This window comes from Pinus tabuliformis, chromosome 8, assembly GCF_031772625.1.
Source record: "Pinus tabuliformis cultivar Carrire ecotype Pingquan chromosome 8, CPIR1, whole genome shotgun sequence".
NCBI lineage: Eukaryota > Viridiplantae > Streptophyta > Pinopsida > Pinales > Pinaceae > Pinus > Pinus tabuliformis.
In genome coordinates this window covers 940,016,562-940,034,687 of record NC_142294.1, presented here as the reverse complement: position 1 = coordinate 940,034,687, position 18,126 = coordinate 940,016,562, and the positions used below count along the sequence as shown (strand labels likewise).

General features: G+C 41.3%; 1 protein-coding gene and 1 pseudogene across 5 annotated transcripts in view; both read left to right on the top strand.

Annotated features, from left to right (window-relative positions):
• NPQ1 (non-photochemical quenching 1) overlaps positions 1–17,401 on the top strand; it is a 230,466-nt gene extending 213,065 nt beyond the window's left edge. For all 5 annotated transcript variants that reach the window (XM_089373098.1, XM_089373102.1, XM_089373101.1 and 2 more), the window contains one exon: positions 16,434–17,401. In XM_089373098.1, coding sequence (XP_089229224.1) covers positions 16,434–16,935 — 502 coding nt within the window. In that variant the 3' untranslated portion in view covers positions 16,936–17,401. The remainder of the gene's footprint in view (positions 1–16,433) is intronic.
• Positions 9,382–11,105, top strand: LOC149238593 (protein PSK SIMULATOR 1-like; annotated as a pseudogene).
• Positions 17,402–18,126: the final 725 nt, after the last annotated feature.

The window sequence follows — 18,126 nt, the reverse complement described above, 5'->3', positions numbered from 1 at the left end:
ACGTGCATACCTGTAGGCTGGCCGCTGTAAACCCTCCTTCGCAGCCAAAGTTCAAACCCTCCGCACTGTTCGCACTCGCAGCGTCTCGACTCTCCAGCTCACGAAAATCAAATGACGCTTTGACGGTAAACAAAAACCCAATTTATAAACTCTGCCGGCGATATTCACCATCGTCGCGCGATTTTTATAAAAATATCGCCGAAATCTCGGATTTCTCGCGAGATTTTCAAAATGAGAAAATCGCGCGATATTTTCCAGCCGAAATCTTGTTTTCAAGAAAATCGCGCGATATTTACGAATATCGCCGAGATATCGGCGATATTATCAACACTGGTCAAAATCAATCCAGAAAAGGTCTTCACCTGGTAGACACCTGAAGTGAGTCATTTCAGGATATTTGGGAGTTTAGTGTATTGCCGTATACCCGAAGAAAAGAGAGAAACTAGATCAAACTGTTGAGAAAGGAAATCTTGTGGGATATAGCGAGAATGCTAAGGCATATAGAGTTTATCTTCCAGGGAGTAGGAAGGTAGTAGTTCGGCGGGATGTAAAGTTCATGGAAGACAGAGCTTTCAGGAAATCCCAAGAAATGCCTTCTGAGGAGTAGTTGAAAGACGAGTCGTTGGTCCAACCTCTTCGACCAGTAGAAACTAGTGCCAGAAATTCTCCTCAAGACAAAGTTTCAGAACAAGAGGAATCTCAGGAAGAGGAAGAGCTGATAGATGTGCCTACTACTAGTGGAAGAACAAGCTGGGAACTCCGACAGATTCTACGAGATGCAGAGGACTTCATTGGTGCACCCAGGAATAATACAAGGGAACAAAGACAGCCAGACAGATACCAGGCCTTAGTAGCTCAGGTTGGGGAACCTTCTAGTTTTCAGGAAGTCGTTCAGCATCAAGTATGGGTAGATGCTATGGTGGAGGAATATAGCTCTATAATGGTCAATGATGTTTGGGAAGTGGTACCTTGGCCTGAGGACAAGTCAGTGGTAGGTTCGAGATGGATCTACAAGGTCAAATATGCTGCAAACGGCAGTGTGGAGAAATACAAAGCCAGGTTTGTGTCTAAGGGGTATACTCAAAAGCAAGGGATAGACTACGAAGAAATCTTCGCCCCAGTAGCTAGGTATACTTCTATTAGAACTGTGATATCTCTTGCATCACAAATGGGGTGGGAGATTCATCAGATGGATGTCAAGACGACATTCTTGAATGGGGTAATAGAAGAGGAAGTATACATTGAACAGCTCGAGGGTTTTGAGACACATGAGAAGAAATCTCATGTATGCAGATTAAAGAAAGCCTTGCATGGGCTTAAACAGGCACCTAGAGCATGGTACGTTCGAATTGATGGCTACTTGCAGAAGATGGGGTTCGTCAAGAGTGACGCAGGCCCTAATATCTACTATCTTGTCGTAGAGAATGAGCCTCTAATCCTAGTGTTATATGTGGATGATCTTTTCATGACAAGATCATCCAGGCTCATCAAAGATTGCAAGAAGAACCTAGCTATAGAATTCGACATGAAGGATTTGGGATAGATGCATTATTTCCTGGGGTTGGAAGTTTGGCAGCAGAAGGGTGAGATCTTCCTTGTATAAGGGAGATATGCTACAGAAATATTGAAGAGATTTAGGATGCAGGACTGTAGACCTATGGCTACTCCAATGATCACCAACTGGAAGAAGATTGACGCATCAAAAGATAAAGACATTGATCCCACCTTGTACAGGCAACTTATAGGGTCCCTGATATATCTAGTCAATACCAGGCCAAACATTTTTTACGCTGTCAACACCCTCAGTCAGTTCATGGTGGAACCCAAGAGGGCGCAGTGTCATGGGTACCGGTACAGGAAGCAACAGTGCAATGGATGTGGGCCAACAGGCCAAGCATCAATATAGGTATCGATGTTGAAGATCATTGTGATGCTTCTAGGTGAAAGCATTGCTAGAGCACATTCCTCACTAAGGGGGAGTGTTGATTTTTGGTAGCATCAGATGTGCTCTAGCCTTGCAATTTGGAGGAGAGGCTAAAGCATATGAGATCTCCAAGACCCAGAAATCGTTTTGAGAAATTCCACTCGGATGGGGAGTTATTAAAATAATTAATATTTTTAATGGGTTCTTGAGTCTAAACTTAGGAAAATAAAATATTAATGGGTATTAATAAATATAAGGGTGAGAAGCTTCTAAGAGACGAGGAGCAAGTCTGTTTTAATCTTAACTGTTGATTAGAGACTTCATCTTGGTCGTTGATACATCAACAAGAAAAGTATAAGAGAAGACTTGAGGATCATTTGGAGACACATCAACAGATACTCAGTGTATCAAGGAAAATCGATTCTCAAGAGAAGGAGATCGATTTCAGAGGGAGAGTTGCAGGGTGGAGGAAGAGGAGGGCATCAACAGCAGGCAGTGTTTGAGGAAGAGGTGACGCAGGGATAGTGGGAGACAATGCAGAGAGAGACGTAGCCCTCACGTAGGCTGACACAGAGGGACACAAAGCCACTCAGAGCCATGCTGAGCCACGCAGAGTGATGCAAAGGTGACGCAGAAGTGGGAGCAAGGTCTTCAAGGTGTCAGAGAGTCTCAAAGGGAAGGTCTCGTGTTTTCTTTCAGTTTCACTATAAAATCATTCCTTGTAAAAGCAATTGCTGCTGAAGATTAATAAAGCCCTCATCTGCTCAATCGGTTTTCCCGCATTGGGTTTTTCCGGGCACAATTGTCCAAAATCAACCGTGTTGATGTGATTGGTTCTTGTGCATGTATTTTTTCTTTGGGTAATTGTGTGATAACTGCAGTAGAATTTATTTTAATATTTGCTGAATGGATTTCGTAAATAACTTATTGTAAATAATAAGTAGGTGAAATAAATCAGTTGTTGCAATAGAATTTCAGTTTAGAAATTTTCACAGTAGTCGTATGTGATCCAAGAGTTTGGGCACCTCAAGGATCCTGCCCTTTACTTCACTGTAGATACAACTATAGTTCTATATCGCCCCACTTCTTTTCTAGAGGTGCATGAGCACTCATGGCGCAATCATCATCGTCCTCTCTGTTAGCTTGCACTGGAGCAGCCTTTGTGTCAAACTTCTCTTCTTTGCCCTTCTTCTTCGGAGGGCACTGCGTGATGAAATGACCCATTTCTCCACATCTAAAGCATCTGACTTTGGATGTGTCCTTTCGTTTCTGCTGCCCTTGCTGTCCCGCTGATGCGAGAGCCGCATCCTCCTCTTCCTCCTTGATTCTGACCCCTTTGCTACTGTTTCCCGCCTTGGTCCATCGTCTGATCTCTTCCTGTCGAAGAGCTGCCCACATCTCCTCCCAACTGGGAAGAGAAGCCCTGCCCAAGATGCTTTGGGCAAAGGTTTCCCAGTCTTCAATGACTACATTCAGTGCAGTCCTGACCATAAATTTAGCATTTGGTGTAGCCCCTACGAAAGGTAGCTGGTCATGGATCCTTGCAGCTTGAGAAGGAAGGGATCGATTTCTTGTCCCTTCTGCATCTGAAACTGTCTCAGCTAACTCTCAAGCAACATCTTCCGCCGAACGGAATTTCCCTCGTACAATGTGGTCAAGGCCTCTCACATTTCCCTTGCTATGTCCTTCTCAACAATATGTGGGATCACATGATCCTTGACCCCATCCAAGATCATGCACTTTTCTTTTGCCTGAGCCTCGTATTTTTTGAGAGGATCAGCATCAAATAGAACAACAACCCTCTTCAAGGCATAATACTTGATGCGATGTCTATCCAAAATTGCCAGGATCCTGGCCTTCCAAATGACGAAGTTGGATGCTCCATCCAACCTGTCCTGATCCCTTAGTCCGTTAACGACCATCTCTGCTCAAATGAATGTCGAACTGGTTCTCTTCTCTCTCTTTCACTGCTGCCCCAACAAAACTCAAATCTGGATTTCTTTGGCGCTAGAAATCCTCTAAGGAACACGCTCCCTTTCAATTTTGATTTCCTTCACGGAAATCCTTCTGCCAACCACTATCGAACCACCCCTCTCTGATCTCTCTTTGCTGCTGGTCAGCACTGGATCTAGATTTCTTGGCAAGAAATCTTCTAAGGAACTTATTCCCTCTACTTTGCTTCTGCCCCACTAGGTATTGTTTTGTACCAACAAAATCATGCCCCACCAGCAACTCCAGATAAAATTTGCACTGCAACCCCAACCACAGCAACTGGAAAAATGAGACTCAACAGTCTGTGCATTGGCCCAGTAACCATTGCGGTGCTCTCTGCGCCAACATCGTCACCCAATCAGGCTGACGTAGGCTCTCTATGAGCCTCCCTTCGTGACTGTGTCACCCCTACTTTGCTCTCTTGGCATGAAACTGCACTATCTCTCAGGACGTGCAGAATTTTCCTCTGTCTCTCGAGACACGCAAATTTTGGTATGTTCCATGCTTAAGAGCAATTTATTTCAAATTTTCTTATTAGCCCAATATCAATTTCCAGAATAGCAATCACATCAGCATGATAGTAAAATGCAGATATAACACAAATATAAACAGTAGAAGACAAACCAAGACAAGAGGACACAAGATGTGGCACAGCCAGGGGCAAACCCCAATGTGGGGAAACCCTTGATCAATTCTTCTTATATTCTTCAATAATTCAGCAAAGAGAGAGAGTACAGATATGCAATTTTGTAATTTTATGACAGCAACTGCAAAACCCTAACCAACAATGTCAATGCTAGTCAAACAAGTTAGATTTGACCTAAAGTCAATTCCGGTCAACGCTCAGTCAACTCAACCTCCAATAGCAAGAAAAGTCAATCCAAAATAGTCTGAAATATCCAGTCAACCTTCAGTCAATTTTGGTCAAACCTGTGGTCAGCCTTTGATAGTCAACACTAGTCAAAGTATGGTCAAACAAAGGTCCAAACTGCTGTTCATAAATGCGTCCTGCCTTAGAGAGGCAACCCAACCCAATCCGCAGTCAAAGAGGAGACTACGCTGGTCAACACTGTCAAATCTGTCCACCTGCAGCTCGGTCAACCCAAGTCAACGTTGCCCTAATCAGAATCTGCGTCCTCCTTTTCTAGCCACACGTGAGAGAGAGAGATGCTCTTCTAATGCGTAGGAGAGAGAAAAAATGTGAGATGAGATGAGTGGAATAATGCCACAAGGTCTCTTCCTTTTATATGAAACATTGAGGATAAGTTGGGGGTGAAAATCATTGTTTTGCTTGCTGGCCGACCTTGACAAATTGTCAAGAATATAAATAAATTCATATCTCCATGAATACATGTCGGAATCGGATGATTGTTAGATCAACCCTACACCTCAGAGAGAGGAATCCAAGAAAAATATTAGCTGCCATAAATAAGGTGACCCACATGGAGTTTGGCCCTAGTTGCCAATTTTAACACTCCCTCTCAACTAGGGAGAACTCCATCTGCTAATCCATCTGTCTGTTGATACTATCTCTGCCATCAATGCACTTCTCTGCTCTGTTCTGCTGAACTATGAAGAAGAAGAATTAATCATAATGTATCATACCATTCTATACTGACCTGAAGTCAGTCCCAGATAATAGAGAGTGTCTCATAGCACTCTTACTGACCCGAAGTTAGTCCCAATGAAGAGAGTGTGTCATACCACTCTTACTGATCTGAAATCTGTTCCAAATAAAGAGAGTGTCTCATACTACTCTTACTGACCCGAAGTCAGTTCCAATTGATCCCAGATCAATATCCTCCTAGCATACGGAGTACGGTAGTACACGATGTGTCCATCAGTGGTACTATGGTCCCTGTCCTCATTTCCCTACTCATTGGCCAGATGAGAGGTACTTCCCATGAGTCCCAGATTGCATGGGTAGGATGTCTCAACAGGAGACGGATGAACCACTCATCCTGCCTACATGTCGCCATGGGGTATCACAAGGGACGGATGAACCACTCACCCTGTACACAACAAACCACTAGGGGAAGGTTGAACCACTCACCCTATGGTTGCTCATCACTCCAAGAAGTACCCCCAGCCCCTCGGAGCTCCTAAAGCTCAATGTACATATCATACAGGATCCTCATAAGAGGGTCTCTCAACAACTCCTAGTCGTTCTCAGAAAGTCAAGAATTTGACCTTTCCCAGGGGCTTCGTCAGAATGTCGGTGACTTGCTCATCAGTCCCAATATGATGGAGCCTTATTGCTCCTCATTGTACCATATCCCAGATAAAGTGGTACTTGATATCGATGTGCTTGGAGCGATCATGAAATACAAGATTCTCTAATAAACGAATCCCACTCTGGTTATCGCAGAGGATGGCGATAGTATCTAGCATATGTCCAAAGAGCTCACTAAAGAGATTCCTCAACTAGACAGCTTCACAGGAGGCCATACTCGCAGCAATGTATTCGGCCTCAGCGGTGCTCAAAGCCACCGACTTTTGTTTCCTGCTCATCCAGGATATCGAAGCAAAACCCAAAGAGAAACAACACTCGAAAGTGATCTTGCGATCCACCACACTACCTGCCAAATCAGCATCGAAATAACCATGCAGACTCACATTTTCGACAGTGTATCTCAGTCGATGAGTGATTGTGCCCCGAAGATATCTCAGAAGATTCTTGGCACCAATCCAATGTGAGTGATGAGGCTCAACCATATATTGGCTCAATGTGTTGACTGTAAAACATATATCCGGACGGGAGTTCACCAAGAACATCAGTGCTCCTATGAGTTGATGATACTCAGAAGCATTTCCTAATACAGGTCCGACAGCACTACCACATAGCTTCTTGAAGTTAAGCTCCATCGGGCTAGTCACGGGCTTGCAGTCCACCATTCCCAATCTTTCCAATATCTTCACCACGTATTTTCCTTGAGATAAGAAAATTTCTCTTGGCTTTTGCTAGACCTCCAACCCTTGGAAGCAGTGCATTAGTCCTAGGTCCTTCATCTCAAATTCAGAAGCCAACTCCCTTTTACATTTGTGAATGAGAGGGTCTGCACCAGTCAAAAAGAGGTCATCAACATACAACACCAGTATGAGAGGCTTATCATCTTCAACCTTAAAGTAAAGGTTCAGATCGGCTTCACTCCTAGTGAATCCCAGCTTCATCAAATAGCTATCAATCCTCTCATACCAAGCTCGGGGTGCTTGCTTCAGCCCATAGAGAGCTTTCTTCAACCTGCATACATGAGATTCCCAATTATGAATCTCAAACCCCTCGGGTTGTTCCACATAGACTTCCTCTTTAATCAAACCATGCAAGAAAGCGGTCTTGACATCCATTTGATGTAGGTTCCATCCTTGCGAAGCAGCAAGGGCTATGATCGAGCGGATGGTGGTGTATCGGGCAACTGGTGCAAATATTTTATCGTATCCACACCTTCCTTTTGAGAGAAGTCTCGAGCAACAAAGCGAGCCTTGTACTTTTCAGCGCTCCCATCAGCTCCATGCTTGATTTTGTAAAGCCATTTTGAGGTGACAACTGATTTGCCTTGGGGTCTGGGGACTACATCCTAGACATCATTCTTCATGATAGACTTGTATTCTTCATTCATAGCATCCTTCCATACTTGATGCTTCATAGCTTCTTCAAACGATGTAGACTCGTTTTGAATGATAGTGCTTATAATGGTCAAGTATCCTTGATACCTCGTTGGCTTCTTGCTTTCACGGAAAGCCCCTCTTGGTGCAATATGTCTCTCGGCATCTTCAAGAGTCCCCCTAAGCCATGAGGGCTCTTGAGGAGGAAGATCAATAGGATCCATAGGATCCATAGGTTCTTCAACATCCGACATCGTTTCATCTTCCTTTTCATTCGGCTTCCTGGTGTCAGCTTCTTTATCCTTCCTTGGAATAGGAAGATTGTCAACCTTGCTAAGAGTCATATCTTCGTCAAAGTTGACATCATGACTTGTTTCGAATTCCCTTTGACCAACCACATAAATTCTTTAGCCCTTAGAATTATTGCTATAGCCCACAAAGATTCCTTTCTTTCCAGGTGCACCCAATTTGCTTCTTTTCTCTTTCGACACATGAAAGTATACGAGACTTCCAAAAATTCTAAAATGAGAGACATCGGGTTTCTTACCAGTGAACATTTCTTCGGGAGTCTTTGAGTCCAATGCTTGATGAGGGCATCGGTTTTGAACATATACGCGGTATTTGTAGCTTCGGCCAATAGAAACTTTGGAAGCCTTTAATCCTGAAGCATGGCACGAACAGCTTCCACAATTGTACCATTCTTCCTTTCAGCCACACCATTCTGCTTAGGAGTGTAGGGTGTTGTGGTCTCCCTCTTAATGCCAGCTTCTTTGCAAAAGTCATGAAACTCATTGGATTCATGTTCGGTCCCATTATCAGTCCTTAATATCTTGATTCTCTTCTCGGTTTGATTTTCGATCAAGGCTTTGAAGTGACAGAACCAGGTGAACACTTCATCCTACTTTTTCAAGAAGTAGATCCAAGTCTTGCAAGAATAATCATCTGTAAAAGTGAGGTAATATAGATATCCTCCCAAAGATTTTATGGACATCATACTAGATATGTCGGAGTGGACCAATTGCAATATATCTGAAGTGTTGCTATTACTTGAGGGGAATGGTCCCCTTTTAAGCTTTCCTTCAGCATGTTAGACTCTGTCTTATATCAGAGATTGATTCTTCTTCAAAACAGGGTTTTGAAGAAGAAATCATTAAAGGTTGCTTTTCAGATTATGTAATTTTATCTTCAGCTCTTCAAACTAGCAGCGACTTCAAAGCCCCTATCCCTGCACAAGCACAATTCAGAATATCATTAGCATCAGAGGCAAAAATCTATGTGGAGAAAATACCAATTGCAGCAGTATCAATTGCACAAATTCATGGTGGTATTTTGAAAGATGGTACACTGATGGTCATAAAGATGCAACACTTGCAAATAGGGACAATGATGCGTTATGGTCTTCGTAATCTTGCTTGGATAGTTTATGGAGACAATAAAAGGGAACCTTGAAAAGAATAATTCAGACATATTGCATCACTTTCAAATTTGCCTTATGTTTCAGTGCCAAAAGCATTCATGCACCTGACTGGAAGGAAAGTACTAACAATGGAATGGATAACTTTTCATATCGAAGGGATTAAATCCAGGTGGCCACATTTACTCAGACCAGCAGCGGTTGGAGGCAAGGAATCGACTTTTGAGTCTGGGGAGTAGAAGCATTTTTAGTCCAACTCTTGGATACAGGATTGCTACATGCCGATCCACATCCTGGGAATCTTGTTTACACATCAACAGGCCAGATAGGGTTCTTTGATTTTGGTTTGCTTTGTCGAATAGAGAAGAAACATAAGCTTGCCATGCTTTCATCTATAGTACATATTGCTAATGCTGATTGGCCTTCTCTTGTAATCGATTTGGTTGACATGGATATTATAAGACCAGAAACCGATCTCAGACAAGTGCAAATGGAATTGCAAGTTGCTTTAGGCGATGCAACAATGAAGGATGGCATTCCTGACATAAAGTTCAGTAAGGTTCTTGGAAAAATCTGACTCCTTATTGATAATTCAACTCCTATGAGGAAAATACTTCACTCACTGGTATTTAGTAAAAGGAAGGAATTCCAGTGGTCTAGGCTTGCTTTGTTCATAAAGCTAGGAGAGCAACATGTTAAGAAAAGGGCTGCTCTAACGAGTGGGCATGGAGACCATGCTATAACTGATTCAGCGAAAAATGCAAATGGTTTAAATGCTGATCTGGCAAATACAGTTATAAAGCGTTTGTCAGTCAAAGATGGTGCTGTTCTACGAAGGCTGTTAGTAACTGCGGATACTTCATCGTTGGCACGCACTTTTGTCTACATAGATGTCACTATACAGATTTCGGTACAAATATAATGTGAAGGCTTGCTCAAGACAGTTTCGGTGACACCTCAGTGAGAGGTTCAGTGTAATCTCAGAGAGGATGCTTCAGGAGCTCGGATTAGGCACAGTAGAAGGATCTCGGTACTACCACAGGCAGAAGAAAAAGGGTCTCGATGCTAACTCAGTCACCATGTCAATACAGTCTCGGCGTTACCTTTGTTCAACGCTATTACAGTGACCTCAATTCAATAAATCACATGACCACAGTAATCTCAACTCAGTGATATTTCAATGATTCTAGTGCAGTGAATAGGACTCAGTTCTATCACAGTAGTATAAGCTTCGGTACTATGAATACATTTCAGTATTGTTACAGTGTATCACAGAGAATAAGTCTTGGTAAAACTACAGTGATGCCTATCATAAGAAGTATCACTACAATGGTATCTGTCATGGTCATAAGGAGAATTCGAGTTGAAGTAATATATGGTCGAAGTACTATAATAGCTAAGGCATTGCTATCGTTGTTTCGAGAGGGACTTTCTCTTAACTATGAGGAAGCCAGAGCATTGCTGGGGCGACTCGAATATCAGCGAGGAAATGTCGAAGCAGCGCTTCATGTATTTGAAGGAATAGACATCACTGCTATATAACGTGGCTTGTTCCAGTTGCTACCAATACAACCAAAGCACATCATGGGTTTGGATGGGTTGGAGAGTGGGCAAGCACAGGATCTGCCTTGGATCGAAGGTTACCTGGACACAATGAGTTGACACTCGTTCAAACTTTTCACTATGCAGAGAAAGAGAGGACAGAATATTACATTTTTGAACTGATTGTGTGGCTTCATCATCTTGTTAGTCGAGCCAAAAACAGCTTCAATGGCAACAAGTCTCCTATTAAATCACCTGTACGTTCTCCAATAAAAAGACTGCAAATCTCCCTGCGACAAATCCAGAAAATCCAACTCCGACAGCAAATGGACAGGATAAACCTCTTCTTGAGCTTTCTGAGGCAGAGAAGATATGTTAAAAGCTGTAAATTTCAGAAAATTGACACCTGGGATAAGTAAAAGTCAAGAGTTTGATACAGCTAAGTTAAGATCCATTGACGAGTCTACATGTAAGCTGATCAAAAGCAATAGTCACTCTCCCACTACCAACACGAAGAATGAGTTTAATGGACTGAGGCGACATTCTACACTATCAACCTTAGACTTTGACATCAATAGGACTAAAGCTCTAGATGTGATAGATAGGGTTGATAATCTGAGGCTTTTGTAACAAGCTTTCATGTTAGAACGTGATATGCTCAAATGAACCTCGACATTGGCGCTACCTGAACACCTGTCATAGCAGAGAATCAGGAACCGATAAGCTATTTTTTGACTGCAGTTGCAAACTGGCACACAAGATTCGATTATCTTCAGCAATGGAAATTGACACCTGTAATGCCACTAATGCCACCGCTTCATCAGTTTTCAACAGTTCGAGTAGAAGGAGGAGCGTATTTTTATTTTCAGGAAGCGCTGATTGCTTTGTTTTAGTTTATTTTGTTAAATAAGGCTAAAAACAAATCCCTCATCTTGGGGTCGATTTGTTTTCCCCCAGTGTTTTTTGTTTCATATACTAAAAAGAAAATGTTCTTTCCAGTTTTTGTGTAGTTAGTTAAAACAGCGCCCTTGTTTTGGGCAGCAAATGTATTTATTGTATTAAAAGATTCATTAGAAAAAAAGGAGGAAGGAGAGGGAGTTTTTCTGAGCGCTGGGAGCTGCTGGAGAAGCAGAGAGCTTTGTATTGTACAGTTTTCTGCAGAGAATTTAATGGAATTTCAAAGCTCTGTTTGCTGAGATTCATGTGGTATGTTGATTTAGCATAAGTTTTTCCCTTTGTCTCATATGTAATCAGTATGTTCCATTTCATTTCATGACCCTTTCAAGCTGAACAAATGAAGTCATTAGGTAGGAATTCATAGTATTATATGCTCCTCCTATAAGTTTGTTCGCATTCGATGTTTTCTACTGTTTAAGGAGGATTCAGAGTTATTGTCTGCCCTCCTTAGCTCCTCACCAGTCTTGCCATCCCATTTGAAACCAGATTTGGTGTTAAATTGCATGCCTACCTTGCCTCAGTTGATAACCTGTGTAGTCATTATATTTTTCTGTTTGAAGCTGTGATTTTGCCCATGTAGCCCAGAAAAGCCCCGTCATTCCATTAAAAAACCCCAAAAATCATTAAATCCAAACCCCCTATCAATTTACTAGCCTAAAATCCTTATTCTTAATTGGTCAGCCTAATCATATTGAAAGATCTATCGAATCTGACCCGAGAGAGCCTTCTCATACCTCGTAGGGCTAGCTACGAGGTGAAATGGTTTGATGTAGCCTTGAAGGTTTACCTTCCTCAGCCTAGGGTGAAATCTCAAGCGCTAACACAGCACATCTCGAACATACACCTTCATGCTCTACTTTGAACTCGGGCATCCCTGTCACCATCTGTCTTACATCAGGTAGAGCCTTACAATGAAGGTGGGCAAACCTCCGGTGCCATAGTTCAGCTTGAAGAGATGTGTTGCAAGACATGGCCCCCAATGGACTTCCTCCAACTTGATATAAAGAGTCAACACGGAACCCAAGAGTAAAAGCATCTTTAAAATTCGTTTTCCAAACTCGTACCTTTCCATTGATGAATGCCACCTTGTAGCCTTTGTCTTCCATTTGCATGGACACCAGGTTCTTCTTGAGATCAGGTACATATAAGACTTCTTGCAAGTGGATCGTGTTACCCTGATTCAATTGAAGGGTAACATTCCCTACACCCTTTACGGGATAGGTGGCATTGTCTCCAAGAATAATTTCCAAGTTTGTCCCCTTCTCTATCAAATTAGAGAGATCTTCCTTGTAACCAGTAAAGTGCCTTGAGGCACCACTATCAATAAGCCAATTTCCCAACGAGTCCGAAGGAGAGGTAGTGGAGAGGGTCGATATAAGATAATACTCATCTTGCTTATTGTTAACAACATTTGGTTCATACCTGGAGTTCCTTGCTTTCTTGGAGGGTTGACCATTTTCTTGATTACCTGCATTCCTCTTTCCTTTGCCATTGAACCTGCCATTTCTTTGATTGTTGTTGTTGAAGTTGCCCCTGGAATGATTGTGATCATCATCATGTGATGTGTCCTTTCTGTTTGGACACTCCCTCACATAGTGGCCAAATTTATTGTAAACAAAACATCTTCCCTTCCTTCCACCCTTCGATCCGGGCTTTCCTTTGAAATGACCTTTAGACCTGGAATTATTTCTCCTTTTGGCATGAGAGGAGAAAGAAGTAGGGTTGCCTCTATTTGTAGGCATTTCTTTCTCCACCATCCTTTTCTCTTCTTGAATGCATCTCGACATTAATTCTTCAAACCCCAGAATTCAATCATTATTGAGAAGAGTGGTTCTAAATATATACCATTTGGATGGGAGCCCTCCAAGGGTAGTGATAGTTAGTTCCCTGTCAGGAATGACTTCTCCAATCGATAGAAGATCATTCTTGATCTCAGTGATTCTTAAGAAGTAGGATTGAATATCCTTGTCCTACCCTTCTTAATATCCTTCAACTTATTTTTGAGGAACAAAACTTGATTTGCATCACTAACCTTAAACATGCTTACCAATCTGTCGTAGATCTCCTTGGAGGTGTTCAAATCGGAAATGTAGGCCACCAAACTCTTGTCAAGTGAATCTCGGATAATCTTCTTCTCTTTGACTTCACCCTTAGTGTACTTGTTCTTTGTAGTAGCCGATGCATTTGATGGAGGCTCCGGGATTTTACCCTTCACATAGTCCAACACTTCTTATTCTTCCAATGTCAGATCAAGGGACATCTTCCATCCGTGATAGTCAGACTTCTCATGGAGCTTGTCTTCGGCCGGGAAGTGGGATGAGGAACCCATTGAGCCTTTTGTCCTTTCCAACTGTCTTCGGTGATTTCTCTTTCACTCTTGCTTGGGCTTTGTCTTCACCTCAGCTCTGATACCATGTTAATTTTGGTATGTTCTATGCTTAAGAGCAATTTACTTCAAATTTTCTTATTAGCCCAATATCAATTTCCAGAATAGCAATCACATCAGCATGATAGTAAAATGCAGATAGAACATAAATATAAACAGTAGAAGACAAGCCAAGACAAGAGGACACAAGATGTGGCACCAGCCAGGGACAAACCCCAATGCGGGGAAACCCTTGATCAATTCTTCTTATATTCTTCAATAATTCAGCAGAGAGAGAGAGATAGTACAAATATACAATTCTGTAATTTTATGACAGCAACTGCAAAACCCTAACCAGCAAAGTCAAAGCTGGTCAAACAGGTCAGATTTGACCTCTAGTCAATCCCGGTCAATGCTCAGTCAACTCGGCCTCCAACAGCAAGAAAAGTCAACCCAAAACAGTCTGAAATATCCAGTCAACCTTCAGTCAATTCTGGTCAAACCTGCGGTCAGCCTTTGACAGTCAACGCTGGTCAAAGTATGGTCAAACAGAGGTCCAAACTGCTGTTCAGAAATGCGGCCTGCCTAGGAGAGGCAGCCCAACCCAATCCGCAGTCAAAGAGGAGACTACGCTGGTCAACGTTGTCAAATCTGCCCACCTGTAGCTTAGTCAACCCAAGTCAATGCTGCCCTAACCAGAATCTGCGTCCTTCTTTTCCAGCCACACGTGAGAGAGAGATGCTCTTCTAATGCGTAGGAGAGAGATAGAAGAATGTGAGATGAGATGAGTGGAATAATGCCACAAGGTCTCTTCCTTTTATATGAAACGTTGAGGATAAGTTGGGGGTGAAAATCACTGTTTTGCTTGCTGGCCGACCTTGACAAATTGTCAAGAATACAAATAAATTCATATCTCCATGAATACATGTCGGAATCGGATGATTGTTAGATCAATCCTACACCTCTCAGAGAGAGGAATCCAAGAAAAATATCAGCTGCCATAAATAAGGTGACCCACATGGAGTTTGGCCCTAGTTTCCAATTTTAACACCTATTCTTCAAACCCTAGGCTATAAGTACCCTTGATAGGTCTCTTGAAGAGCATGCTATTCCTTGTTTCATTGGATTTTGCCTTGTCCTTAGTCTGAGTGCCCTTCTTAAGCTTATCCCATCCGTCGCCTTTGAACCATTGCCCTAGAATATCTATTAGGTGACTAATAATGGGAAGCCTACCTTGTTGTGAAAATCCACTAAAGAGCAAGAGGCCGTGTGTTGTGGTGACATTGGGCCTCCACCTTGTTGTTTTCCCTTGGTCTGGTTCTTGCCTTGTGAGGCTTCTCACAAGACTTGCTAGATTTTGGTGCAACACATCCCATCCTTTTGCCTTTGTTATCTTGGGTAAGTGCTGAATCCTTTGCTTTGTTTTTTAAGTATTTTATTCAAGTTAATAGTTGATCTTGGTGGCGAAGGTCTTTTCCATTGTGGAGGGCCTTAGTCTTCATACCATATCTTGAGTAGATAATATATTATTCTACCCTAGGGTTTCTAATCTCTTAATGCTAATCCGTAAGAAAGACCAATTCTTAGAGGGGCATACTTCCTGACCCCCTTAGTCCTAGTGGAAATAAGGAACTTGTCTTCTCCCAAAAACCAACCAAGAAACCATGAAATTCAAAATATTTCATTTTTTATTGTTTAGAAAGAAATCTAATGGTAAAACTCAACGAAAAATCATAACTTGGATTTCTTTCCTAGTCTAGTGCAAAATTCATTTGTTTATTTCATTTCATAAATTAGTTTCAGCAAGGGTTTGTGCTTAATTGTTTATCTCTAACTCTAAAAAAGAAGAATGGCCCTATAGGATTGTGCTTCATGGTTATGTCTAATGTTTTGCAGACTGATTCAAGGCTTTCTCAAATATTAAAAATACATAACAATAAAAATCAGGTTTGGAGAGACCCTAAAGCCAGGGTTTGGTGCTCAAAGGTGCATATTTACACATACCTAGCCTCTATTTCATTTCTAGATTGTTGTCACAAATTTATCTTACATATCAAGTGGTAAGTGCATTATGCTAGTGCTCTATCGAAGGTCAAGCATCCACTCAAATTGAGCCATCCATACATCCATCAAGCATCACCAAGAAAATAGGAGACCTAGCACTCTCTTAGCTAGGTGAAAACAATTTGGATTAACTCCAAAAGCTAATAGTTATTCTCTAGATGTGGTGTGAATTTCAAAACATTCATGAGCTCAGGTGTGACACTAAGTCTATTGCTCATTTTGTGCAAGGCAAGTTTTCCTTCAATTATTTTCCTTCCTTTTAATAATTTTATTGTCCATCCAAAAATGATTGTATGCATAGTCTGCATGAACTTGCTCTTTCCTGAAAGGATATGACTGGTTGGGGGTTGTGGCAGTGTTATGTAAAAGGAAAATCTATGCAGCCTTTGTTATGAATAAAGAATAAGAATAATATGATACAAAAGTATGAGCCTTGATGGTCAGCAGTAAACGTTTGTTTGCTTACAAGAATGAAAACATACATTTTATTTTTTTTGAGTCTGTTCCTTGACTGTATTTCTTTAAGGCCTACATGTATACACTGATACCAAAGGCTGCAAAATATTTTGCAGGTATATACTTTCATCCAAGATAGAAAATAAACCAGATGATTATATTTTTGTATATTATCGAGGTAAGAATGATGCCTGGGACGGCTATGGAGGTGCTGTTATTTATACAAGGAGTCCAGTTCTACCTTCCAGCATTGTTCCTGAGCTGGAGAAAGCTGCAAGAAAAGTAGGGCTGGACATCCAGAAGTTCAAAAGAACAGACAACACGTGTGCCCCAGAACCACCTCTATTGGCAAGATTAGAGAAAAAGGTTGAGGAAGGAGAGCAGGCAATTGCAAAGGAAGTTGAAGAATTAGAAGAGCAGGTCGAGAAGGCTGGAAGGACAGAGTTGAACCTACTTCAGAATTTAGGAAAGGGATTAGAACAACTTAGGAAGGATGAGGAGATTTTCTTGAATGGATTGAGTAAAGAGGAAATGGAACTTTTGGGTGGTCTGAAAACGGAAGCTGAGCAGGTTGAGAAACTTTTTGGAAAGTCATTGTCAATAAGAAAGTTCAGATAGATTTGATACATTCTGAGATACCATTCATATTTTCTGGAATCTAATCTCTTCAGCATTCAAAAGTTGCAGACTATTGAATTAAGGGGATCATTTTTTGTACATATGGCATGTTGCATGGATGTCCTCCTAGTTTTAAGGTCATGATTGCAGAGTAAGTTTATCGTTCTGCTGCTCAGGAAGCTTAATGGAGCTGAAAGAATTTAATTTTTTCATCCAGTCCTCAACTCAAAGACGTCTCTCTGTTTTTTCTTATGAGAGGAAGACTTCATTACAAGAGAGATAACGTGAGTTTCTAACCCTATTTTAGAATTGGTGCTAATATCAGTTTATTTTTTAAAGAAAAATCCATAGGTAGTGGCCAGAGCTTGGTCAATACCCATGTTTTTAAAATTTGTTCCAACTGCAAATTTACAAGATGTCTGTATACTTTCTGACATATTTGTCTATTTGATGAATCTGTTTGTCATATTTTGGAGTAGTCCTGGACTCCTGGTCATCATTGTTCTATTAATTTGCCTTTACAGTTTTGATACAGTATTACTGTTATGAATCTGATGCTCTTCTTACTGGGACAGTAGTCAAATATTCGCATGTGTGCATGGTGTTAGATCATCTTACAAGCTTTACATAGCTCCAAATGTAAATCTCACATACCTTAAGATTTTCAATTTTGCATTTTTTTCTTGCAAATTGACAGTTATAATTCTTTTGGGTTGTAGATAATTTTGCAGGTTTTAAATGTATTCAAATGTAAAATCTTATTCACTTCAAGATCCAAAAATTTGCAATTTTTTTTCTTGTAAATTGGCAGTTATGATTCATTTTGTATTATATGAGGCTCGCAGTGTCTTCATGGGTCAAGGATTGTAAAATATTAGAGAAGAAATTGGTGCCTTTCCGTTGTATTTCCATTGATTTTGTTACTAGAAACAAGAATTTGGAAACATGACGAGAAATAGTAAAGAAATAATAAACAAGAGGTAAGGAACCACATGAGATAATTTACTGGATGCAAATCCATTCAAGACTCAAAAGTACTCCACCCCAGTGATGTAGATGTGATAACTCAAATTATATTCACATCGTATGCTCTCGGTTTTCTTTTACACTGCGCCATTTCTGGTAACAGAGGTCATCAATGTTAGGATATTCCGACACATAGGAAATAGTTAAGTACAACTTGGTCTAGTT